The sequence below is a fragment of the Canis lupus genome, chromosome 1, assembly GCF_003254725.2.
Source record: "Canis lupus dingo isolate Sandy chromosome 1, ASM325472v2, whole genome shotgun sequence".
NCBI classification, from domain to species: Eukaryota; Metazoa; Chordata; class Mammalia; order Carnivora; family Canidae; genus Canis; species Canis lupus.
The window spans coordinates 87,130,561-87,152,133 of NC_064243.1; the positions used below are offsets into that span (position 1 = coordinate 87,130,561).

Here is a 21,573-nt window from a genome sequence, read left to right on the forward strand (position 1 = left end):
TGGGGTGGGTTCCAGAAAGCTCTAGAAATCTAAGTGAACATTGAAAACTAAACAGGATTCATCCAGGTGGAGCATGGGAGTGGGAGCAAGGTTTCAGAGGGCCCTTCTGGAAGCAAAAGTAGCATGGCTGAAAATCAGGAAGTAAGAGAGAGCATGGCATTTCTAGGAACTGCAGGAGACTCGTTCCAATCTGTGCTCTGAAAGAGGGGTAGGAAGTGGCAGGGGATGGCACTGGGCCAGCCACCCTCAGAGTTTGGACTTCATCCTGAAGCAAGTAGGGGCCTCCATCACTGGGTTTCCCTTCCAGGGGAGTCTATGATCAGGACCCTCTAGAGGACTCTGTTGGGTAGCTTAGTGCCACAACGGCTAGTGAAAACAATGCCAGCTGTTTGAACACACCTGACCCCAACACACTAGGACCTCGGAGGCAGATCCAAAGGAAGCATCTTTTCTGGTCATAAAAACAGGATCTTGATGTTCTGACATTATTAAAATCCTCTTGGGCTAAGAACATGCATTTTGGACTTGCGGACATGTCAAAAATCACATAATATTGCCAGCTGATTTCTAGCTCAGTGGACTCTCTTGAATGGCACCTGAGAATTACCTGGAAAGTTTTAAAAGAAATGTCCTTGCCTAGGTCACCCTCAGAGATTCAGATTCAATTGTCTGGGGGGGCGGGGGTGGAATGGGGGAAGCTCCCTGTGCAGCCAAGGCTGAGGACTACTATGGAGTGCCCAGTGTAGCAATGTTAGCTCTTGAGAAGGGAATGGGAAGCTCTTGAGAAGGGACTTCCCTTGTCAGATACTCCAGCCAAGATTCTGGGCCAACTTTGCAAACTTTCCCGGTAGATCTTCAAAAGCTACCTGTGGCAACTGCTGAGACCACTGCATGCCCACCCCCTTTGTAAAGACAGGCCTCTCCCTAATGCCAACATAAGGCAGCTGGAGAGGGAGAGCAACCTCACCTCTCTCTGGGCACCGGGAGGGCATGATCTCACTCCAGGGCCCTGTTGTCTGTGAAGCCCTGAGGAGCTTTGTCAAGGATTTGCTTTTCCCCTGAATTTACCTGGAAACTCCAAGCAGGCCTCATTAGCACATTACTCACGCTCACCGAGTCCCACACATCACCTTCCTCCTTCTCACCCCCACCTCCAGAACATTTTTTTTCCATTTGCCCATTTATTCAGTGCAGTTGGGTTTCGTGCCCTGTGCCCCAAAAAGCACATTTTTGGAATGGAAATGCTACAGGAAAAAAGCAGGTAACTAAGGGCCCCAGGGTCCCGGCTCATCACCTCTCATTGGCCTCCCAGCGAAATGCCATCCATCAGGAGCACCGAGCGACAAGCCCTCCCAATGTTTCCCAAAGCGCTGCCCTGCTTTATTCCTTCCTCACCGAGACAGCAGATCGTTAGCTCAGAGCCCCTGGGTTGTTTCCCGCAGCAATTAACTGCTGCCCTGGTGCTAATTCCAATCAATAGCCCCTCTGCCACTGCTCTTACGGCTATAGGCGGCAGCCTCCACAGCACATTTTGGAAGTAACTTGCTGGGGTGGTGAGACTCTGCACCCCCTCCACTCCGCAGGAAAGCCCTCACCAGGCTCCCTGAGGACAGCAGGTGCCCTTCGGTGGGTGGGAGGGGGCAAGGGACAGGGTGAGGAGGCAGGGGTCCTACATCTCTTTTATGTCCAGTGACAACTTGGGAGACGTGCCACACCAGCTCCCCTCTGATATCCCTTGGGATATTCACAAAGCTTTCATTTTTCTATTTTGGCTTTTTTAGAGTTTTGTTTTGTTTTGTTTTCTGTTTGGAGATGGCTGTATTCTTCCTCCATCTAAAAAAGGAAAAAAAAAAAACCCTCTCTCATTCATATCAGTTGGGTTTTGTTTTTTTTGTTTTTTGTTTTTTGTTTTTTTTTTTTTAATCACATAGCCACAGTTTCTCACTTCTTGCCTGTGTTGCTTTCTTCAGCTCCCTGTGGACAGAATGAGACCCGAGAGGACGGCAAAATAATCCAGTTACCTCCCTGCAAGACGGGAGCCTGGATTGTACCGGCCATCATGGCTTGCTACCTTTTAGTGGCGAACATCCTGCTGGTCAACCTGCTCATCGCTGTCTTTAAGTGAGTGGGTCCTTCCTCCAGAGGACTTGGGGTGGAGTGGGAGGCCGGGGGAGGGCAGGCTCTGGTGCTTCCGAAAGGAGAGGAGTTTCTCGCTTGATTCTCTCTCATCTCTATTTCAGCAATACATTTTTTGAGGTAAAATCAATATCCAACCAAGTGTGGAAGTTTCAAAGGTATCAGCTTATCATGACTTTCCATGAAAGGCCGGTTCTGCCCCCGCCTCTGATCATCTTTAGCCATATGACCATGATATTCCAGCACCTATGTTGCCGATGGAGAAAACATGAGAGTGACCCAGATGAGCGGGACTACGGCCTGAGTAAGCTTTGGGTGACAGCCCTGGGCAGCCACAAAGCAGAAATTCCTACTACATCCTGCAGTCAGTCATGTAGGACCATGTGCCCACCTGGCTTTTCTAGATTCCTGCAAATGGCTGACAGCTCTGAACACTCGGGAGGACATGGGAGGGCATGCTTATTTGGGAAACAGTGCTGAAAAGACACAAGAGGCTGAAATGGAGCATTCTTAGCCTCACATCTTTCTTACTGAATAAAACCAGTCTTCCAGCAGAGCTGCTTTGGCACCTTTACAGGTTCTAAACTTCCTACTGTCCAGAAGTCCCACTGCAAAATATACACATATTAATGTGCTCCCAACACTCCATTATCTATAATGTAACCATCATTACCTGCATTGAGTTGGGCTGCAGGTGACTTAAGATTGATTTTCCATGGTCATTTCTTGACCCATCACTTTTTAAGGTCTTGAACATTCTCCAATCTTATGGGTTATGCCTGTATGACTTCATGAGGAAACCATCCCTGCTCTCTATTAGTCAAAGGAAAAGCAGAAAACACTCTACCATCCACCTTCTACCCAGTGTTTCTAAAAGGAGGTTCCACTGGCATTGGGGTGGAATGATTCCTCAATGTGTGGGATTGTCCCACACATTGCAGAAGATTTAGCACATCCGGCCTCCAGGCATTGAATACCAGTAGCTCCTGAATGTCCCTAAATGTCCCTTACTACCCCACCCACAGTTAAGAACCACTGGGGAGCTAGCCCTGTACAGCAAGCTACTGTGGTTTCTCAAACCGTGTCAAATAGACCACGCATACTAAATGTACTGGACCAGAGCCTCTAGGGTTGTGACCCAGAAAGTGTCTCTTGTTGATCACTGGTGCTCTAAGGTTTAAACCAAAGCCATTTCCTCAACTGCTTCTCTAAATCTGAGACTTTCAACAACTTCTCTGACAAAGCGATGCCCAACTTCTTTCCAGACATTAAAATCAGAGAGTTGAAGAGGGCTGTGAATCCCAGAATTCACCATTTCCACTGGAAACAAAAATCTAGGCAAATAGAAAGCTTAAAGGGGAAAAAGTTTCAAATTTCTACTGAGCTCTTTGTAGCTGTTTCAGTTATGAATTACTCTACCTGATGTTAACAGAAAGCTAGACTAATAATAACACAAATAATAAAGTTTTATTTTTCTCACATCCCAAAAAGTGAAGGGATAAGAGCCCAGAGCTCAGCAATGGCTCTCTGAAGTCAGAGACCCAAGTCCTGTTTTTAGCCTCCACTATTCCGTTTTGCACTGTTTCATCTCGTGGTAGCAAAATAGCTGCCATCCTCCCAGTCGTCACATCCATGCTCAAGGCAGGAAGAGGAGGGGAGGTGAGAAAATGTAGAGAAAAATGGCTACATCTGAATAGTTTGTCAGGCAAGCAGAACCTCTTCCCATTACACCACACCTTCCTGTAGCCAATTTTTTTCTTTTGAGCCAGCCTGGGTCTTGTGGTTGCTGCCAACTTCAGAGGAGGCTGGAGATGTGTGGATGTGGCTTTCAAGCCTCAGTTGTGGGAAGACGGAAGGAGAGAATGGGGTTGCAGTGGGTTTTAGGAAGGCCAGAGAATAGTACATGTCTGCCATACTTCATATACCAGAAATTGAGCTTTTGAATAGCCTTCTTTTTCTTTGATTTGGCTCCTTTCTCAGCCTTACAGTGGGCTTAACTCCAACCAGTCCCTGCAGTAAACCAGATACACTCAGGTGAACTTTAGGACTCCATAGTGAGTCTAATGCAGAGAAGGACAATGACATAAGTTGCCTGACTGGGTTTGGATTTAGCCTGAGACTTAGTAAAGCACCTCAGCCCCTTTTCCTAACCTTGATAAATGACAAATCTCATTAGGCCCACAGATCAGATGCCATTGCTTATCCTTCCTGTCTTCATTCTCTCACTTTTTTCCACAGAACTGTTCATAACTGATGATGAGCTCAAGAAAGTACATGATTTCGAAGAGCAGTGCATAGAGGAATATTTCAGAGAAAAGGATGATCGATTCAACTCGTCCAATGATGAGAGGATACGGGTGACCTCAGAAAGGTATGTTCCATGGGCACATGCCTCTCACAGGGATTTTTTGCATTGTGACATGACTTACCAATTGTTTTCATATGTACAGCCCCCCAAAACAGAGATCCCCTTGTGTTTATTTTTATTGTTCAAGTTTATGAGAGAACAGAACATTGTCTGAAGTGTCTACTTAGTACTACGTACTTACAGATCCTAAACTTCTCCAGAAGGCAGTAACACCTATCTCCTGGACACTAGATTGTTGAGTCTAGGACAGGGCAGGGCTTGTTGACTCAGACCAAAAATTGGAATATTCTGGCCCAGACACCAAGCAAGAGAGATCCAACCCAATGCAAGGGTCTCCAGCAGGTTGACATTTCATGTAGATCACTGGGAATCTTTTTGGGAGGAGTAGAACAGTTCTGGTATTTGGATTATATGCGTGTTTTGTGCCTTCTGAATCAACAGCAGTGAGACTTATGAATCTGTTACAATAATAGATGAGGGCTTTTTTAATCAGAATTATTTTTGTTTTATTCTTTTTGTAGAACAAGGTAAAAGCAAAGAATAGAAGCAGATCCTTTTACCCAGTGGTGATATATTTTTAGATCTCACTGGCCAAGCAGTTTTGTGGACCAGTAAGACTATAAGAAAAAAGAAATCCCAAAATACAAAGAACAGAATCCTTGAAATTTAATAAATCTAGCTTAATGCAATTGAATTTACATTTTTCTTATTTCTCTCATTTTCCTGTAGACTAATAAAAACTTCATTCCAGGCTGGCACATTCAAAACCCAGCATTTGGGAAACACTGTGATAATGAACATGCAGACTATTACAAAGCATTGGTATAACTCTAAATTGTAAGCATTTGAGATATGAAGATGGCACTATTATAAATAGTGGGAAAAGGCATTTATTGATGGCTTCAGTTGATATGATTCAGACTTGTAAGATATGAGTCAGTGACCTTGAGTTTTCAAGAAATGACATTTTGTCTGCCTACCCACTCTGTACACTCTCTAGTGGTTCTGTAGAAATTATACAAGTGGCATTTTTCTGTCCCTGGCTCTCCATTTCTGTAAAGAACGCAGTCTAGATAAGTAGGTATATACACACATGCCATTGAGTGATTGTATCCATTGGTACGCAGCCAATATTAACAAAGTTTAAAACCATGCACAAATTTTATGCACATCTGTCATTGCACAATAGAGCATTCTATGATGATATGATATGAGCAATTTTCTGGCAAACAGAGGAGGGAGCTGCAAATCTAAAAATCTCTCTCATTCTGTGGCCTTGAAAAAGCTATTTATTAATGGACATATAACCATGTGGTTTCCAGAAAATTGTGCCATGTGGACACATTGCCTATTGCTCAAACATATTTCCAAAGCATATGTACAGGAGACTTTGAAATGCTTTTCAAACTCAAAAAGCTACAGACCTAGGAGCAAAGGTAGGGGGAAGGAGTATGGAGATTCACGGAAGCCTTGGCCTCTCTGGGGAACTAAAATGAGAGGTATAGACACCAACACATGTGAACCTGTTGTGACCATGTCACCAATTCCTTGGAACTGAATGGAAACAGCACCTTCACCTGAGCCTCTCACCCCACACCTGCAAACACTTCCAGGAGACTCCTTCCCCAAGACCCTCTTCCTCTTGGGGTAGTTACAGAGCCCCACCCTCAAGGACCATGACTGAGGTGAGCAGTTCCCAGAAATCCAGGACAGATCATAGACACCCCCTTCCTGTATCTTAGGCATTAGATAGGCTGGTTTTCTGGAGTAACAGAGGCTGGGAGGACCAGGACAACCTCATGACCAAGCCCGGGTGCCAAAGAAGTAAATCTAAACCCAGACCTCATCCTGCTTCTGTTACTTCTGTCTGTGTTTGTTTGGAGTTTGATTTTTGTTGTTGGTGGTGGTGATACTGGTTTGTTTTGCATTTTCAAGTGTGTTTTTTTATCCTATTCATTTTATCTCAATGTTGACTTGATAAGCATACCTGCTATGCCTTCAACGTAATTCACCAGATGCCCACCGGCACAGATCAGGTCAACCAAGACATTGGCTCCAACAATACCTCCCATGACAACACTGGCCCCTTACTCTACCACCTGTCCCTTGATTGATAACCAACCAGGTATCCCCATTTTGCCACTCAGCCCAGTGTGTCAACCTCCCTGCTAAAATCACAGAGTGCTCCATCACAAACGTTATGCATCCGCATTACTGTATTGGTCGAGATTGTCAAGACAAGATGAATATTATGCCCACAAAGTCTCCTGTTAATGAACCTTATCTTTTTAAAGTACTCAAAAGGTACCATCTGCTTAACTACATACGACTGAGCTATTCTATAATGCTGTCTAGAATTTATGTCCACCTCACATAATTCCTAGAATTCAGGATTTCTCATATCAGGAAGACATTCTCCTATCTCCAGTCTCCTGGCATTTCTTTTTTATTTCCCCTTGGTTCGTTAAGGGTCACCTACATTTTCTGGCAATCACAGCTGGAAGTTCTTTTCTGGTTTCTCTAACCCATTTAAAGCAAGGTTTGCAAACTGGTGGCTCATGGGCAACAGCTGCCCACAGAGGCTTAGGCTTGCATCCATTCTGAATGTCTCTGGCCTGGGCGTGCCACAGAATCCTTGCTTCTGACCTCATACACTTCGCCTGCTTCATCTACTTTCTTATCTGCCCTGCCTGTAGGCATTGAGCTCTCCGACCCCTGGCTTACAGCTTCTAGATCATCCTCCCCATCATCTCACATGTCAAGTTCCACTTGTCAGAAGAAGTTGCAGTTTGGATCTTCTCTCCTATAATGATTTAAGCAAAGTAGGATACACATCATTTTTAGAGTCATTTATCTAATATTATCTTTCCTGAGCCAAAGAGCTTTGTGCCCTTTTTGCTCTTCACCTAGATCCAAAAAAAGGAATAGTCATGTGACTATTAATAGTGTATTCAACTTCTAATTTTCATAACAAAGGAAGACAAGAATAACTTAGGATATATGAGACTCATAACTAATCAAAAACCAGCATAAGCCAAAAAAGATGAGTTTCACCCACCTCCCAACCATATCTTTTCTCCATTGCTGATCTTTGGTCTCTCCACTGATTGAGTTGAATTTAAATAGCTCTCCCGTTTCCTTCCCAGGATGATGAGAAGGATAACTGGCCCAAAGGGAAGGGTAGATGATCCTAAGGGACTTAAATAATTCACAAGTTAGGTGTCAGTCTGTGGATAAACAAGAGTTTGCTTTATTTGTTCTGCATCATTGGCTTTCATTTGAAAACCTGTGTGAGCATACCCTTCCCCCCACCCCCCCACAAGAGGCCCTGTGATTGGTTCATGTGATACGGGGTTGTTTTTGCCCTTCATCCTCTAGCCATCCTACTGCTAGCACTTCAGGGAGTCTTTTTTTTTAATTTCTTTATTTAAATTCAATTTCACTTACATATACTGTATTATTAGTTTCAGAGGTAGAATTTAGTGACTCATCAGTTGCATATAACACCCAGTGCTCATTCCATCAAGTGCCCTCCTTAATGACCATCCCTTAGTTACTCCATCTCCCCACCCTGCTCCCCTCAGCAGCCCTTGGTTTGTTCTCTATAGTTAAGAATCTCTTATCATTTGCCTCCCTCTCTGTTTTTGTCTTATTTTATTGGAGATTGAAAACAGGCATGGCCTGACAACCCTTTTTTCTTTTTCTGCCTTTCCTTTGACCACATTGTGAGGTTATCAGAAAAGACAGGAAAATGAATTTGTAGAAAATAACAGTTCTTAAGAAATTGCATAGGGAAGCTGAAATTTTCTGTGTCATTAGAATCTTCTCATGAAAGCCCTTTTCTCCATCCCTTTGGCCATTAGAAGCTAGTTGTCTTCTTAGCTGAGCTTTTCACCAACCTTTTGAGTGCTCTCTAGTGGGATCCTGGCTGTCACTTTCTTGGGCGTCTGGGGCCAGGAGACATCTCACATCCTTCAGGGCCCTGTTATATCCTTATTGTGCTTGCCTCCAGAGTGAATAAGCCCTGCAAAGCCTGCAGATGTGAAAAAGGGAAAGAAAACTGAGGTGTTCTTCCCACAATGTATCTTCCTTTCCATGGTCCCTCTTTTTTTTTTTCTTACTTAGTAACTTCCTGTCTCTCTCTCCTTGAGGCTTCTTATTGGTTCATTAATTCTTATCATTCTCACCTCCTTTATCTCCTGAGTGCTTTGACCAGAGTCAGCAACTGGTGACGGCAATCGCGACCCATCGCTCTTGGCTTGTTCCTCAGACCTCTTTATATGTGTGATGCAACACCCATTTATGATCGCTTTTCAAAAAAATTGTTTAAGATTAAGAGAGGCACTCTGTTTATGGAATAAGCATACATAAATTTTATTCTAGGCTCTTTTGTTCTTTTATAACTCCTATATTAAACCCTGCAGTTAGATCCATGACCTGAATAATCAAACACTCAGGTGGCTAAACACATCCAGAAGTCTGGGAGAAGATTTGTGAAATAGTCTATCCCCACCACCCCTCCAGTCTTAGGCTTCAAAACACTTCAGAGCCCACAGGAGAGCCCGCTGAGGAGAGATTTGGTGAGAAAAAGCTCCTGGGTCCTGCTCTAGCTATCTTCCCCACCACCTCCAGCTATTCTATTCCCTGGGGCCATGCTTCTTTGTCTTTGTTCTTGAGGTTTCCTCAGGTGCCTCTTTGCTTTCCTTGAAAAACCCTTTTCCTTCTTGTACCACCTCTCTGTTCTTCCCATCCCACTGGGCTCCTTAGCTTCTGTGTCCTATTTGCTGTCCACAGCCAGCTCCTAACTCTTCCTCATGGTGCCCTAGCTCTGCCTCTCATCTGCTGCTTTTCTCTGCAGTGTTGGATCCTTGGGCTGAAGGCAGGTGGGGTGCGGGGAGGGAGCGCCCCACAGTGTAGGCAGAGCTGCCTCACAGTGTGCAGACCGGTAATCACATGCAGTTATGCTAAAAGAGCATCTTTATCTCTTTGCACACCAACCTTGTATATACCAGGCTCCAGGAAAGGAAGGAGAGGGAGGCAGAAAACCATCCTGCCTTTTTTTAATTCTGCCAACACTAAAAAACTAGGAGGACCCAGTACCTAGTGTATCCAAAATGGGAAGTCTCATTCTACAAAAATGTGTCTCTCCTGCTCCTGACTGTAATGAGGACGCGTTTAATCCACTTACCCAAAGCTTATTGCGTTGCAAAACACAAAACTGCAGTACTTGCAAGACCACACTGCACAGGCTAGATGGTGACAAAGTGAATCGTGAGTCTCTAAGACACACAAACTTATTATTGTAAGTAGTTTGTTTCTCAAGCTGTGTTTATAGCGCAAAATGAACTGAAACAGGAGAAGGTTGTATTTTCCTTCTGAATCAGCTGTGTTAGCTGAGTGAATAACATTGGGTTTGCCAGATACAGAAACTGCTCAGTTGACAAGTCTTTTAGGAATACTCCTGGGCACAGTGGTGGAATGTTCCTGGACCCTAGGAAGGGCCACATTGGTTCTGGAGCATGGGGAGTATGTCTCCAAGGCAGGGCTCCTGAGGGCAGTCCAGAAGCTTGGGCTGGGTGAAGGGAACCTGAAAGATAAAAGAGCAGAGTGGATGGAGTGAATTGGGGGTGCAGGGGGGCTGTTACTGAAAATGGCAGAAATGTGACCTGAGGCCAGAGAATCACACACACACACGCACGCACACACACGCACACACACACACACACTGGCCAGAAGAGCGTTTTTTGGTTTTGTTTTTTAAAGCCTACAGATCCTCAGAGAGGAAAACCACATGCCTCTTATACCTCCTTCTGACACTGAAATGTATATTCTTCTCTGATGGAAGTGTTGCTATTATTTTTTTTTTACATTTTTAAAATTTAAATTTAATTTGAGGTGTTGCTATTATTAAACATACCACCACCACCACCACTGGCACCACCACCCCCATTGCCCCCATCACAACAGCTGGGGGGACCCAGCTCCAATTCCCACCATTGTTGTAAGATACATTCTGTACCTGCCAGCAGGTTTCTTTGAAGGGTCAGCAGACACAGGACTTACTGTGCACATTGGGAGTTTTGGAGAAGTATCTTTATCTTGGTCCTCTGCAGGAAAGTTGTGAATAGGTCTTATTTAGAGTCTTCAAAAGATTTGCCTTTGGGCATTTCAAAGTGAAAGCTGGAGGTCAGAGGCACCTGGGTGGCTCAGTCAGGTAAGTGTCTGCCTTCAGCTCAGGTCATGATCCTGGGGTCCTGGGATTGAGTCCTGCATCAGGTTCCCAGTTCAGTGGGGAGTCTGCTTCTCCTTCTCCCTCTGCTGCTTCCCCTGCTCGTGCTCTCTCCCTCTCTCTCTGTCAAATAAATAACTAAAAATCTTAAAAGAAAGAAAAAAAAGAAAGTAAGTTAGTTGGAGGTCAAACCAAAGCTTGGCTCTGGTCTGTCCTTTCCCAGTCAAGTGAAAACTATGGCACAATTTTATTTTAAGTGTGTGGCCTCTGTCTTTGTAAATAAATGCGCAGGCAGCCTGTTAGACAATTGAAATCAAGTTCAGCACCATGATTATCTCAGTGAACGGTTAGTGGCACCTGGCAGCATGGAAATGGAAAAAGGAATATGAGACAGATCGCGCCCTTGAGAATTTCCAGTGGAGAGGGTCAAGACATCTAGAAATAACTGTAATATAAGGCATCTGTGATCAGCTGTCCAGAGAGACACAGGGAGAAAGAGAGAGGAGTAGGAGAATTTACTTATTGATAGACACTCCAGAGTTTACCACAAGTTACTTTATTGTAATCTTGGTTAAATTTCTTGATGTTTGCTTTGCCTTTATGAATGAAAGCCTTGGGTTAGATTAGATCAAGTCCAGGTTCCTCAGTGACAGGACCCTATTAATTCCTTTGGAGGAGCTAAATTTTAAGATTATTGTGAATAGCAATGACAACAAAACATTTTACAAATGCACAAAATAAAAACAATCCCAATCCATACTCCAAGCCTTAAAATGTACACTGCAACGAGAAAAGCTGCCTTCTAAAATTCTGTTGTATGGTTCTGAGTAAAGTCCTCAACATGCAACAATGCTCAATTTGATGGTGACTGATTAAGCCAACGCCCTAATATTTAGTTAGGTCATTAAACCTTGCCCCAAGTCACAGCTAAGTCATGAGGTCCTTTGGCCCCACTCCAGTTCAATAAGAACTACTCAACTTTGGTGTTTATTGGGATCGTGCATTAAATTTTACTGAGTAGAAAGGGGTTTGGTAAGTAAATACCACTGGATTAGATCATCTCTAAGGCCTATTCCAGCTCAAAAAGATTTAGATTCTCCAGAGAGGAACCTGGCCTTGAGTGACCCTCATTTTGTTTCTCGCCCAGGGTGGAGAACATGTCCATGCGGCTGGAGGAAGTCAACGAAAGAGAGCACTGCATGAAGGCCTCACTCCAGACCGTGGACATCAGGCTGGCACAGCTCGAGGACCTCATTGGGCGCATGGCCACAGCCCTAGAGCGCCTAACAGGTCTGGAACGGGCCGAGTCCAACAAAATCCGCTCCCGGACCTCCTCAGACTGCACAGACGCAGCCTACATCGTGCGCCAGAGCAGCTTCAACAGCCAGGAGGGGAACACCTTCAAGCTCCAAGAGAGTATAGACCCTGCAGGTGAGGAGACCATGTCCCCAACTTCTCCAACCCTAATGCCCCGTATGAGAAGCCATTCTTTCTATTCAGTCAATATGAAAGACAAAGGTGGTATAGAAAAGTTGGAAAGTCTTTTTAAAGAAAGGTCCCTGAGCCTACACCGGGCTACTAGCTCCCACTCAGTAGCAAAAGAATCCAAAGCTCCTGCAGCCCCTGCAAACACCTTGGCCATTGTTCCTGACTCCAGAAGACCGTCTTCGTGTATTGATATCTATGTCTCTGCCATGGATGAACTCCACTGTGATATAGACCCTCTGGACAATTCCATGAACATCCTTGGGCTGGGGGAACCAAGCTTTTCAGCTCCAGCACCTTCCACAGCTCCTTCAAGTAGTGCCTATGCAACTCTTGCACCCACAGACAGACCTCCAAGCCGGAGCATTGATTTCGAGGACCTCACCTCCATGGACACTAGATCTTTTTCTTCAGACTATACCCACCTCCCAGAATGCCAAAACCCCTGGGACACTGACCCTCCAATGTACCAGAGCATCGAGCGTTCCAAAAGTAGCCGCTACCTAGCCACCACACCCTTTCTTCTAGAAGAGGCCCCCATCGTGAAATCTCATAGCTTTATGTTTTCTCCCTCAAGGAGCTATTACGCCAACTTTGGGGTGCCCATGAAAACAGCAGAATATACAAGTATTACAGACTGTATTGACACAAGGTGTGTCAATGCTCCTCAAGTGATTGCTGACAGGGCCACCTTCCCTGGAGGTCTTGGAGGCAAAGTAGAGGATTCGTCTTGCTGCCATCCTGAGCGAGAGGCAGAACTGAGTCACCCCAGCTCTGACAATGAAGAGAACGAGGCCAAAGGCCGGAGAGCCACTATCACAATACCCTCCCAAGAGGGTGATAACTCAGACAGAACCCTGTCCAACAACATCATGGTTCCCAAGATAGAGCGCGCCAACAGCTACTCAGCAGAGGAGCCAAGTGCGCCCTATGCGCACACCAGGAAGAGCTTCTCCATCAGTGACAAACTCGACAGGCAGCGGAACACAGCAAGCCTGCGAAACCCCTTCCAGAGGAGTAAGTCCTCCAAGCCAGAGGGACGAGGGGACAGCCTATCCATGAGGAGACTGTCCAGAACATCCGCCTTCCACAGCTTTGAAAGCAAGCACAACTAAACCTTCTTCATAAGCATTGCAGGAGGCCCAAGAATCCAGCCCTAGAATCCTCCCTGCGCACCACCTGTTCCCCTTCCTTGAAACATTCCTTGCTTTTTTCTTAGCTGAGCAAAACAAGCAAAGCCTTGGGAGGTGTTAACTCAAAGGTGACTTCGGGGCCACAGATTGAGAAAGCGCTTGGTCTGGCCCAGTGCCAAACACAGGGGTTTTAAGTCATGTTCACACTTGTTGGGCAGGGAGGGAAAAGAGGGAGAAGAAGGGTTAAGGTGAATGTGTATCTCTAGTGACTTCAGAAAGCCATGAGCTCTGGGAATGAAGGGGCTTCAAGCACTCTCCATGCCAGGAGGCATCTTTCCATTTCTGCCCATTGTCAAGAGTTTTAGGATACAGGGCTAAATTGCAAAATAAGATGAAATAAAGTAGCCAGCGTACAAATGAGATATTCTAAACTTCAATTCTGTTTTCTTTTCACATTGGCTCCATCACTGGTGACTGATGAAGAGCATCCTTTTTATTCAGTATAAGCCGGCAGCAAGCAGTTCTACCTAACGTCCCACATCCTTCTCATGCCAACACTTCTGTAATTGATCATTATAAAGAAAGAACAAGGTAACAGTCACAGTTCACCTGTCTCTTATATATTCACTTCTGGTGCCACAACTGTTTATCTTTTTGAAGAAAATAAAGGGAAAAGAAATGCCTTTTTGTATTGCAATCAAACTGAAAGAAGAATTGAGGCTAAAAACAAATGTCCAGTGGTTTATTATATACAGTGGGCATTCAAGTATAGTTGAGCAAGCTCAGGATGAATGTAATTAAATAATTTTATATTTTTTAATTTATTTTGTATCTCACCTGTCATCAATGAAGTCACTCACTGAATATGTGATAGTGAACTAAAAGGAAAAAAAATAGTGGGCAGAACTCACCTAAAATTGCCATGTGATACACTATTATAGTCTCACCATCCGTGTCATGTGTCATGCTGCTGTGTGATTGTCATCATTTGCATGACTCTACCATGTCTTCTAAACATCTCCGAGATGTACCTGGAAATTCTTCACACCACCCATCACATGACCATTTTGTATATGAAGATCTGATCACATGTGGATATTTTCATACCTAGAGTTTTGCCATTTAATCTGAGCTCAGTATAAATTTAATTGGAGTTTTTCAAGGGCTGGTATCTTTTTTATGGAAATGTTCCAAAGTACTTTTTAAGGAAGTTTCAAATCATAAATAACCTTAGAATTGACTGGGAATTTGGTATCAACCCAAAGCCATCAGTTGCAGGCATACCATGAATATTTTTCTTATATACAGAGCTATAAAAATGATACAGTAGACTCAAGTAGAAAGCAAATAAACCACATAAAGACTTCTTTTGTATATGCTGCTTATATACATGTATATGCATTCACACAGAGATGTTTATATATAGTATATAAACAGGCATATAGAGCTTTCTTAAGAGGCTTGGACTTTTCTATCACCTTGAGGTAACCAGGATTTTTTAATATCCAAGGTGTTCCATTGAAAGAGTTCATTATATTATGTTGGATTTTGACAGATATTGAAATTATGATTTTTTTAAAGCCCTATGACCTTAACTCTTCCTTGCACCAAACTAGAGTTTTCAAAATGACTGGCTACCTGCCCTCTGCTTCTTTTCTGTCCAGAAACACTTGCTGTGATGACATCTTATTTAGTCTGGTTTCTTCTGCACAAAGTGATGACGCCAAGTACAATCTGAATTAGACACGCAATTCAAAACCAGATAGTATTACGGACTCTTTAATACAGACGTATACTACTAGGTCAGAATCTAGATTTGAAGGGGGATAAAGAAATATTGACCCTCAAATCTTCAGATTCCTACTTGTGTCACGGATTTTCAAAAGAATAAAGTCTTTAAGGAAAATGACCTCATGTTCTTGGCCCCCAATATACTATGTGGTTCTCCTGTTTAGTTGTTATTGTGAGCTTCGAATTTTCTCATGATGTGAAATCATCATCAGCAAATACATGGACAAAAGCTCTAGCCTTTAAGTTTATTTTTTAACCCCTCTGAACAAGACTTTTAGGTATAGAAATAGTTATGAGGCCACATATAAAGAATTAAAGAATTCCTTGTCATTCTTTGGTATTTGGGTGAATCAGACACAGGCAACCAGACTCCCTCATGTGTAATTGCTCTAGAAATGCTCACATTTTTATTGAGCCCCTGATTAGCTGTTTCCCTTTCAGCAAACATGCATTTGGTCTGAGAATAAATCAGTTGCCATTAAACTTCTTGAAACATGAACCTCAGTGAGAATCTGATGAAAGTTCCAGGGCCTCTCCCCAGAAAAAAAATGTACATAAACATACAGAGTTACAATATAACTTGAAAGGGTCCCTGTACCCCTGGTTCCGTGTTGCTTGATAATGAGGAAGAGGAACCATGTTTGTTCATAATCAATACAGTTGTAACAGGCACTTTACATTTGAGACCATTTCTCTGTGATTCTCAGGAAGGCCAAGTCTCAGCACCAGAGTTGGAACCAAGGTTTTTTTCTTTTTGTCCCTTAGATTATATTTTGCTAGTTTGATGTACTTGTATCCTAATGTTTGATGATTTTAAGTGTGGAGTGCACACTTAAAAAGTCAGAAGGCTCTCTGAGTGAGTCCGTAGAGGGATCCAAGAAGGAGATGAAACCATTATTCTTTGACCACAGAGCAGGACATCACGGCACCTCTAGGGCCCCATGCGGACCAGACAGAAAGTGAGGGAAAGAAATTATGTGCACAAGTGTTTCCATTCATCATGATTTCTGGAAAGAACAGAACAGGACCTGGAAAACACAGTACTTACCAGTCCTGACCTTGTGACTGCCTGGTTCTTTTGTCGTACAGGAAAATGAAGCTCTTACATCTTCCATGAAGTGTGCAAAATATATAAGCCAAATTTAAGTGACTTTAAACATAAACTGTGCAGTTCTCCTGAGCCATTTCTTTCCTGTGCACATACATGTGTGTCCTGTTTCAGCCCATTTCTTCCCGTTTCTGGGTTCTCTGCACCCCGATATGGCATTGATTCTGTGGCCTTGTAGAGTCAGCTTATGTTCAGCTCATTTATTCCATCCTGTCCCTGATCAAGGGGACGTTAATTACCTGTCTGTGTGAATTAAGCAGCTCCTGAGCAGCACATTACTGAAGAACATAAATAAAGTCATAGAGAGCTCATAGAAGTAATAGCTTTGGTTTCATCATCTGCTCCTGAGGTGCCAGTTTTTACATACTACTATATGTAATGATTGGTTCTACGTGGCATGTTCCTTCTGAAAAAAAAAAAATTAAGGGTGTTTTATGAAAATGGCCATGGAAATTCCCTGATCGACCCACACACTTACAGTTAGAAAATTCCTCCTTGATGGATTTGAATGAGGAGCTGGCAAACGTGGGCACAGTCGTCATGGCTAGTTCGTGTATGTCTCCAAGCCAGAAGGCGTATGAGCAGGCCATATACAGCACTTTACCAGAACTGGCTTTCCTTTTGAGTCTAAGCTTCCAGGTCTTGGATATATATTTAGCACTTTGAAAGTTCCCCTTAAAAAAAAATATATATATATATATATATATATAAAAGAATAATCGAATGGGAAAAATGTACTTGTAAAAACACAAAGTGTGTTTCTTCTGAATGTTTCAAATGTATTGTAAAAGATGGTTTCTATAGATGATATTATGATAGATAACTGGATAGTACATTGTTAATTCGACCTTCTGAGGCTGTACAGGCTAATCTTCCCAAATGTTTGGGCTGTTTAACTTCTGACATGGTAATCTGTATTATCCAGTCATCCATCATGCTGTATCTACAGGCTGTACCATTCGATGTGTCAAGCCATGCTGTATTATAAAACACATGTACACATATCTGTAACCCCTGTGTAACCCAGCAGAATTGTAGCATGTGGTTGTATTAATGAACGTTACAGGATAGCTTTATAATCATTGACAAATCTGTAACATTCAATAAAGAAGCACATGTTGCAAGGAGTAAGTATGTTCCCAATTCCATGTTATTCAGCATTCTCGCAAAATGAGCACTCCTGTCCTTGATCTACTTTATGGTTTCCACAATCCTATAGACCACTAGGAAATATTTGTACAAGCCTATGTACATCCTCTAACCAGCCCCATGAGCCGTGGTAGGCAAGTTGTGTTTTGTGAAAGACGAACTGGCATGTTATGCGACAGACTGTATGACAAATGAACTAAAAATAATATTTTAAACTCCAGTTGAATTAGCTGTTTGTTTACATCTGCTAACCCCATGCGGAAACAGTGTACAGTATTTTATAAATATGTTCATTTAGTAACACTGATATGTTTGTTTCTAGATAAAGTGATGCTAGTGTGTAGGTGGTTATATACATTCTCGATATTGCATTATTACTCACTATTCTTTAACAATAGCAATGTAACTTAAATGAAGTAATCCCTCTCCAAATCCAGTCTTAATTTTGTGGCAACAAAATGCATGCACTGCTTTATGCGTTTCTTTTGACTTTTTAAAAGGCACTTAACATTTTACTATTGCCTGCTGTAACACTTAACCCAGCTAGGAACTTGCTCACGTTGTTGGGCTTCTTACACTGTTTGGGAATTATGTTCGATTTTTAAAAATTAAAAACAAGAAAGTAACCAAGGTTTTTTTTTTTTATCTTTTTTTAAAGCTCTGAACAAATCATATGACATAAAGTATTAACTGCAGGGTGTATAGCGAGGGGACCCAGAGATGGCTGGCCAACACCAATGTAGGTGTTGGTACATCTGTGATATAGGAAAGACACAGTTCTGTTTCTTTAGGGCCACTGGGTACAAATTGCTACACCAGACATGAGAGTGAGAAGTCCATTCAGACACTGCAGAAATCCACAGATCATTAGAATGAGTGGCTCCATGGTGCATGTGGCCCCCCTCCTACCTGGTAGCTTTCTACCTTATGTGTGAACCTCACTTGGGAGAGAGAGAGGGATGGGTGACTGGGTGTCCAATCAAGAACTGGGTGACTCTAAAGAGCTTGTCTCTTAAAGAAATCACCATGTCATTATCAGAAGCCATTCAACATCTGGAAAAGAGAAGAGCTAGTTTGCACAGTCTTATAAATGACTGCTCTTCAAATGGGGAGAGAAAACTTTTCCCTCCACCTGTGCTGGCCTAAGCTTTCTCTTCCCTTTACATGTCAAACATTCTCTTTCCCAGAATGGAGTCAGTCAAAGCAGAGGTTTGTTCTGATTTAAGGAAAACGAGATTTTTTTTCTTTTCTTTTTTCATTCATTTGAGAAGGTCACTGTGTTACCTTTTCTCTGATGAGTTCCTTGCCCTGATCACTGCTAATGAAATCAAGACATGACAATGTCAATATGTCCATCTAAGAAAGGATTTCGGTGGCCATGTGGTCCACATAGCAGTAAGAGTGAGGTGAATTTCCCCTCCCTAACTACTCTCGTCTGTAGATCCCCTTAAGCCTCTAGGCCCTCACCTGTCAGCATAATGTTTATGTGCTAGAAAGTGAAAGGGCACTTATGGCCACAAGTCCATGTGCCATCTGCAGAGCATCAGTACCGACCTTGACCTAGGCCTTCCCCAGGAATAGGCGGGCTGCTGAGAGCACTGGGTCATGGAGGAAGGTTGAGCTTCACGCCTGGAATGCACAGCCTTCTTCAACCCCTTAACTTTCTTCCTTTCTCTTAGCCCAGCACAACATGCTTTTTGCCAGAACAACAGACCCTTACTCCTATTACCCCCAATACCCCATGGAGCCTGGCACAGTAGCCTGAAACAGTGGCTATGTGGAACAAGTCCAGCTTTCACTTTGCCCACCCCTAGTCTTCCCACTAAACTAGGCTCCTCCCCGCCCTCCACCCCATACCCCTAACTCAACTGGTGTTTGTGGCAGCCCCATCCAATTTTTTTGCTGTCTGAACCACAAAAGAGTCCCTCATGTCTTCGGCCACGAAGACATGTCTTTGGCTCCCCCACGTATCATCAGAACCAGCCATCTGCATCTAGATCATGGGGCTGCAAACCCAAATACTTGCAGAGGCTGGAGCCAGGACCCAAATGTGCCCGGTGGGATGGGGAAAGACAACAGGAAGAAGTAGGGTTTGTAGGCATGAAAGAACATGTGTCCTACTACAAAAACATTCACATTCTGATTTGTAAACACTCTGCTAGCCAAACAAATGTGTCTGCCAACAGCATTCAGTCCCAATGGCAATAGTTTGGGACCTCTGCTTTAGGGCCAACCAGGATCATGTTCTTGATCCTGACTTAGTGTATACAAGAAATACACCGAGAACTGAGGTGGGGGCAGAGAGAAACTCACCCTATTTAGGGTTATTCCTGTTCTCCAGCATCATGGATGCATTACCAGCTGCATCTTTCTGGACCCAAATGCAGGATCTTTGTGAGGGAGATTCAGAAGAGTACCGTAGCTTTGAATCAAGGCTTATCTGCTTCTTGTCACTACAGCGTCTAACTTGAGTTTATATTGCTGTTCCTGCTGTGGAAAACAGTACACACGGTATTCTGTACTCATAGTCATTTCCTAATCTAGAACTTAGACTCTCATTTGTAAAGCTTCTAACCATAGTTTATAATGGGGAAAATTATTCAAATATCATTTTTAAATGAATTCCTATAAATATGACAATTTTGAAATTGGGTTTGTTAAAGATATATACATCTTTTCCTTCTTTGTGTATGGATAGACCGCGGTTGGCATATCTATCGACATTATAAATATATATAAATCCTTAGAGGAATTGTTCTTTTTTAAAGGTCTATTATTGGATTCACAATGCACTTTGAGCTTGTTTGTTTAGATACATAATTCGAAGCAGAAGTTGGCAGATACCATGGGAAAATCTTTCTGAAATTTCTGTAACAAATGTTTTGCAATAAAAAAAAAAAAAACTCGGTAGTTTAAAACATGACTTGGGCTTCCTTGTGCATTTATTTGCCATCAGTTGGTCTCCACCATCTTCATGCCAGGAGTGGCTGGGGTACACAGAGATAATTGCCTAGGGCCCCATAAGTTACTTGTACAGCAGAAGTTGCAAACTAGCCTGTGGGTCGTCTCTAGCTGGCAGAGAAGGGATGTTTTTTAAAAATGTGAAACATTTTTAAATTGATTGATTTCACATCTAATTTTATACTTCTGACTTCTCTTGAAAAATCTGAAGATCCAGTGAAATGAGACCTGGATTCTCACATGACAGTAGTCACCTGACTCACAGCATCTTGGCTGCCCCTTTGAAAGGAGGACATGCTCTTCAATAGGCCACAGTCTCCAGCACCCCCTTTTGTATCTCACGTATGGTCCCTTCCCTCATTAACATCACATGGAAGGCTCCTACATGCACTGGGATATTGGACCCCTATTCTGGGGTAAAGGATGTAAAAAAAGCAGTGGCAGCTTTAGAATTTCTGAGGAAAGGCTTAAGGATAGCAAGTTGGCCACATGAGAGACACATGTGGGACTTGTCTTCACATTAAAGGTGTGGCAGGCATGCTTTCATGATCCATTTTAAAGAATTTTATGATCTATAATTGGATTAGCTTTGAGAAAGCTGATGGATGGGTGAAAGGGGATCAATCCCACCCCCATTAAGTAATTTCTGCCTAAAAGAATAAACAATGCTCCTTGACCTTACAAATATTTTCATTTCAAATAGCAGTGGGAAGAGAAATTGCCGAACATACATGCATACATGCAGTCCTTTATTCAAAAATATTCATTGAGTGCCTACTGTGTCCCCAGTTGGCATGCCCAGGTGAATAAAGTGGAGGAATTCCCAGCCCCTGTAGAGTTTTGAATCTAGCTGTAATGAATGTAACCATATATTCGTATAACTACTATTTAGTTGCTTACGGAATCAAGTGTGAAAAATAAGACTGTAGAGGTTCAGAGAAGTGACAGTGCTCTGTGACTCAGGGCAAGGAAGTCTCCATAGAAGAGGATACCCTGGGATGTGCCCTGAAGAACAAGGAGGGTTTGACAAGACACAAGGAGGACACTCCAGGTAAGAACACTCATTTGATAAGCCTTCGAATGTTACAGTGCTTCATCCTGGTTAGAACTTCCAGGCAGCTTCACGGTATCTCCAGCATCGATCCCAGTTTTGTGAATGAGGCTTTGCTCCAGCCGGTGTCTTCGTCTGTACCTTTCCCACTGGCTGTCTGGT

The 21,573-nt window shown here is 43.2% G+C and overlaps 1 protein-coding gene and 1 long non-coding RNA gene across 13 annotated transcripts in view; one reads left to right on the plus strand and one right to left on the minus strand.

Annotated features, from left to right (window-relative positions):
* Positions 1–20,322, plus strand: part of TRPM3 (transient receptor potential cation channel subfamily M member 3) — a 492,887-nt gene extending 472,565 nt beyond the window's left edge. For 8 of the 10 annotated variants that reach the window (XM_049092014.1, XM_049092017.1, XM_049092021.1 and 5 more), the window contains 4 exons: positions 1,971–2,121; positions 2,241–2,440; positions 4,375–4,507; positions 11,881–20,322. In XM_049092014.1, coding sequence (XP_048947971.1) covers positions 1,971–2,121; positions 2,241–2,440; positions 4,375–4,507; positions 11,881–13,333 — 1,937 coding nt within the window. In that variant the 3' untranslated portion in view covers positions 13,334–20,322. The remainder of the gene's footprint in view (positions 1–1,970; positions 2,122–2,240; positions 2,441–4,374; positions 4,508–11,880) is intronic. The other 2 variants (XM_049092035.1, XM_049092043.1) reach the window with 1 other exon arrangement.
* Positions 1–21,573, minus strand: part of LOC112644733 (uncharacterized) — a 71,324-nt gene that overhangs the window by 6,369 nt on the left and 43,382 nt on the right. The window contains exons 2-6 of one of the 3 annotated variants that reach the window (XR_007401128.1): positions 10,568–10,879; positions 9,693–10,091; positions 8,692–8,813; positions 8,404–8,537; positions 7,563–7,702 (exon numbers count right to left, since the gene is read on the minus strand). This is a non-coding gene — a long non-coding RNA (uncharacterized LOC112644733). Of the gene's footprint in view, positions 1–7,562; positions 7,703–8,403; positions 8,814–9,692; positions 10,092–10,567; positions 10,880–21,573 lie in introns of all 3 variants that reach the window. The other 2 variants (XR_004807023.2, XR_004807024.2) reach the window with 2 other exon arrangements.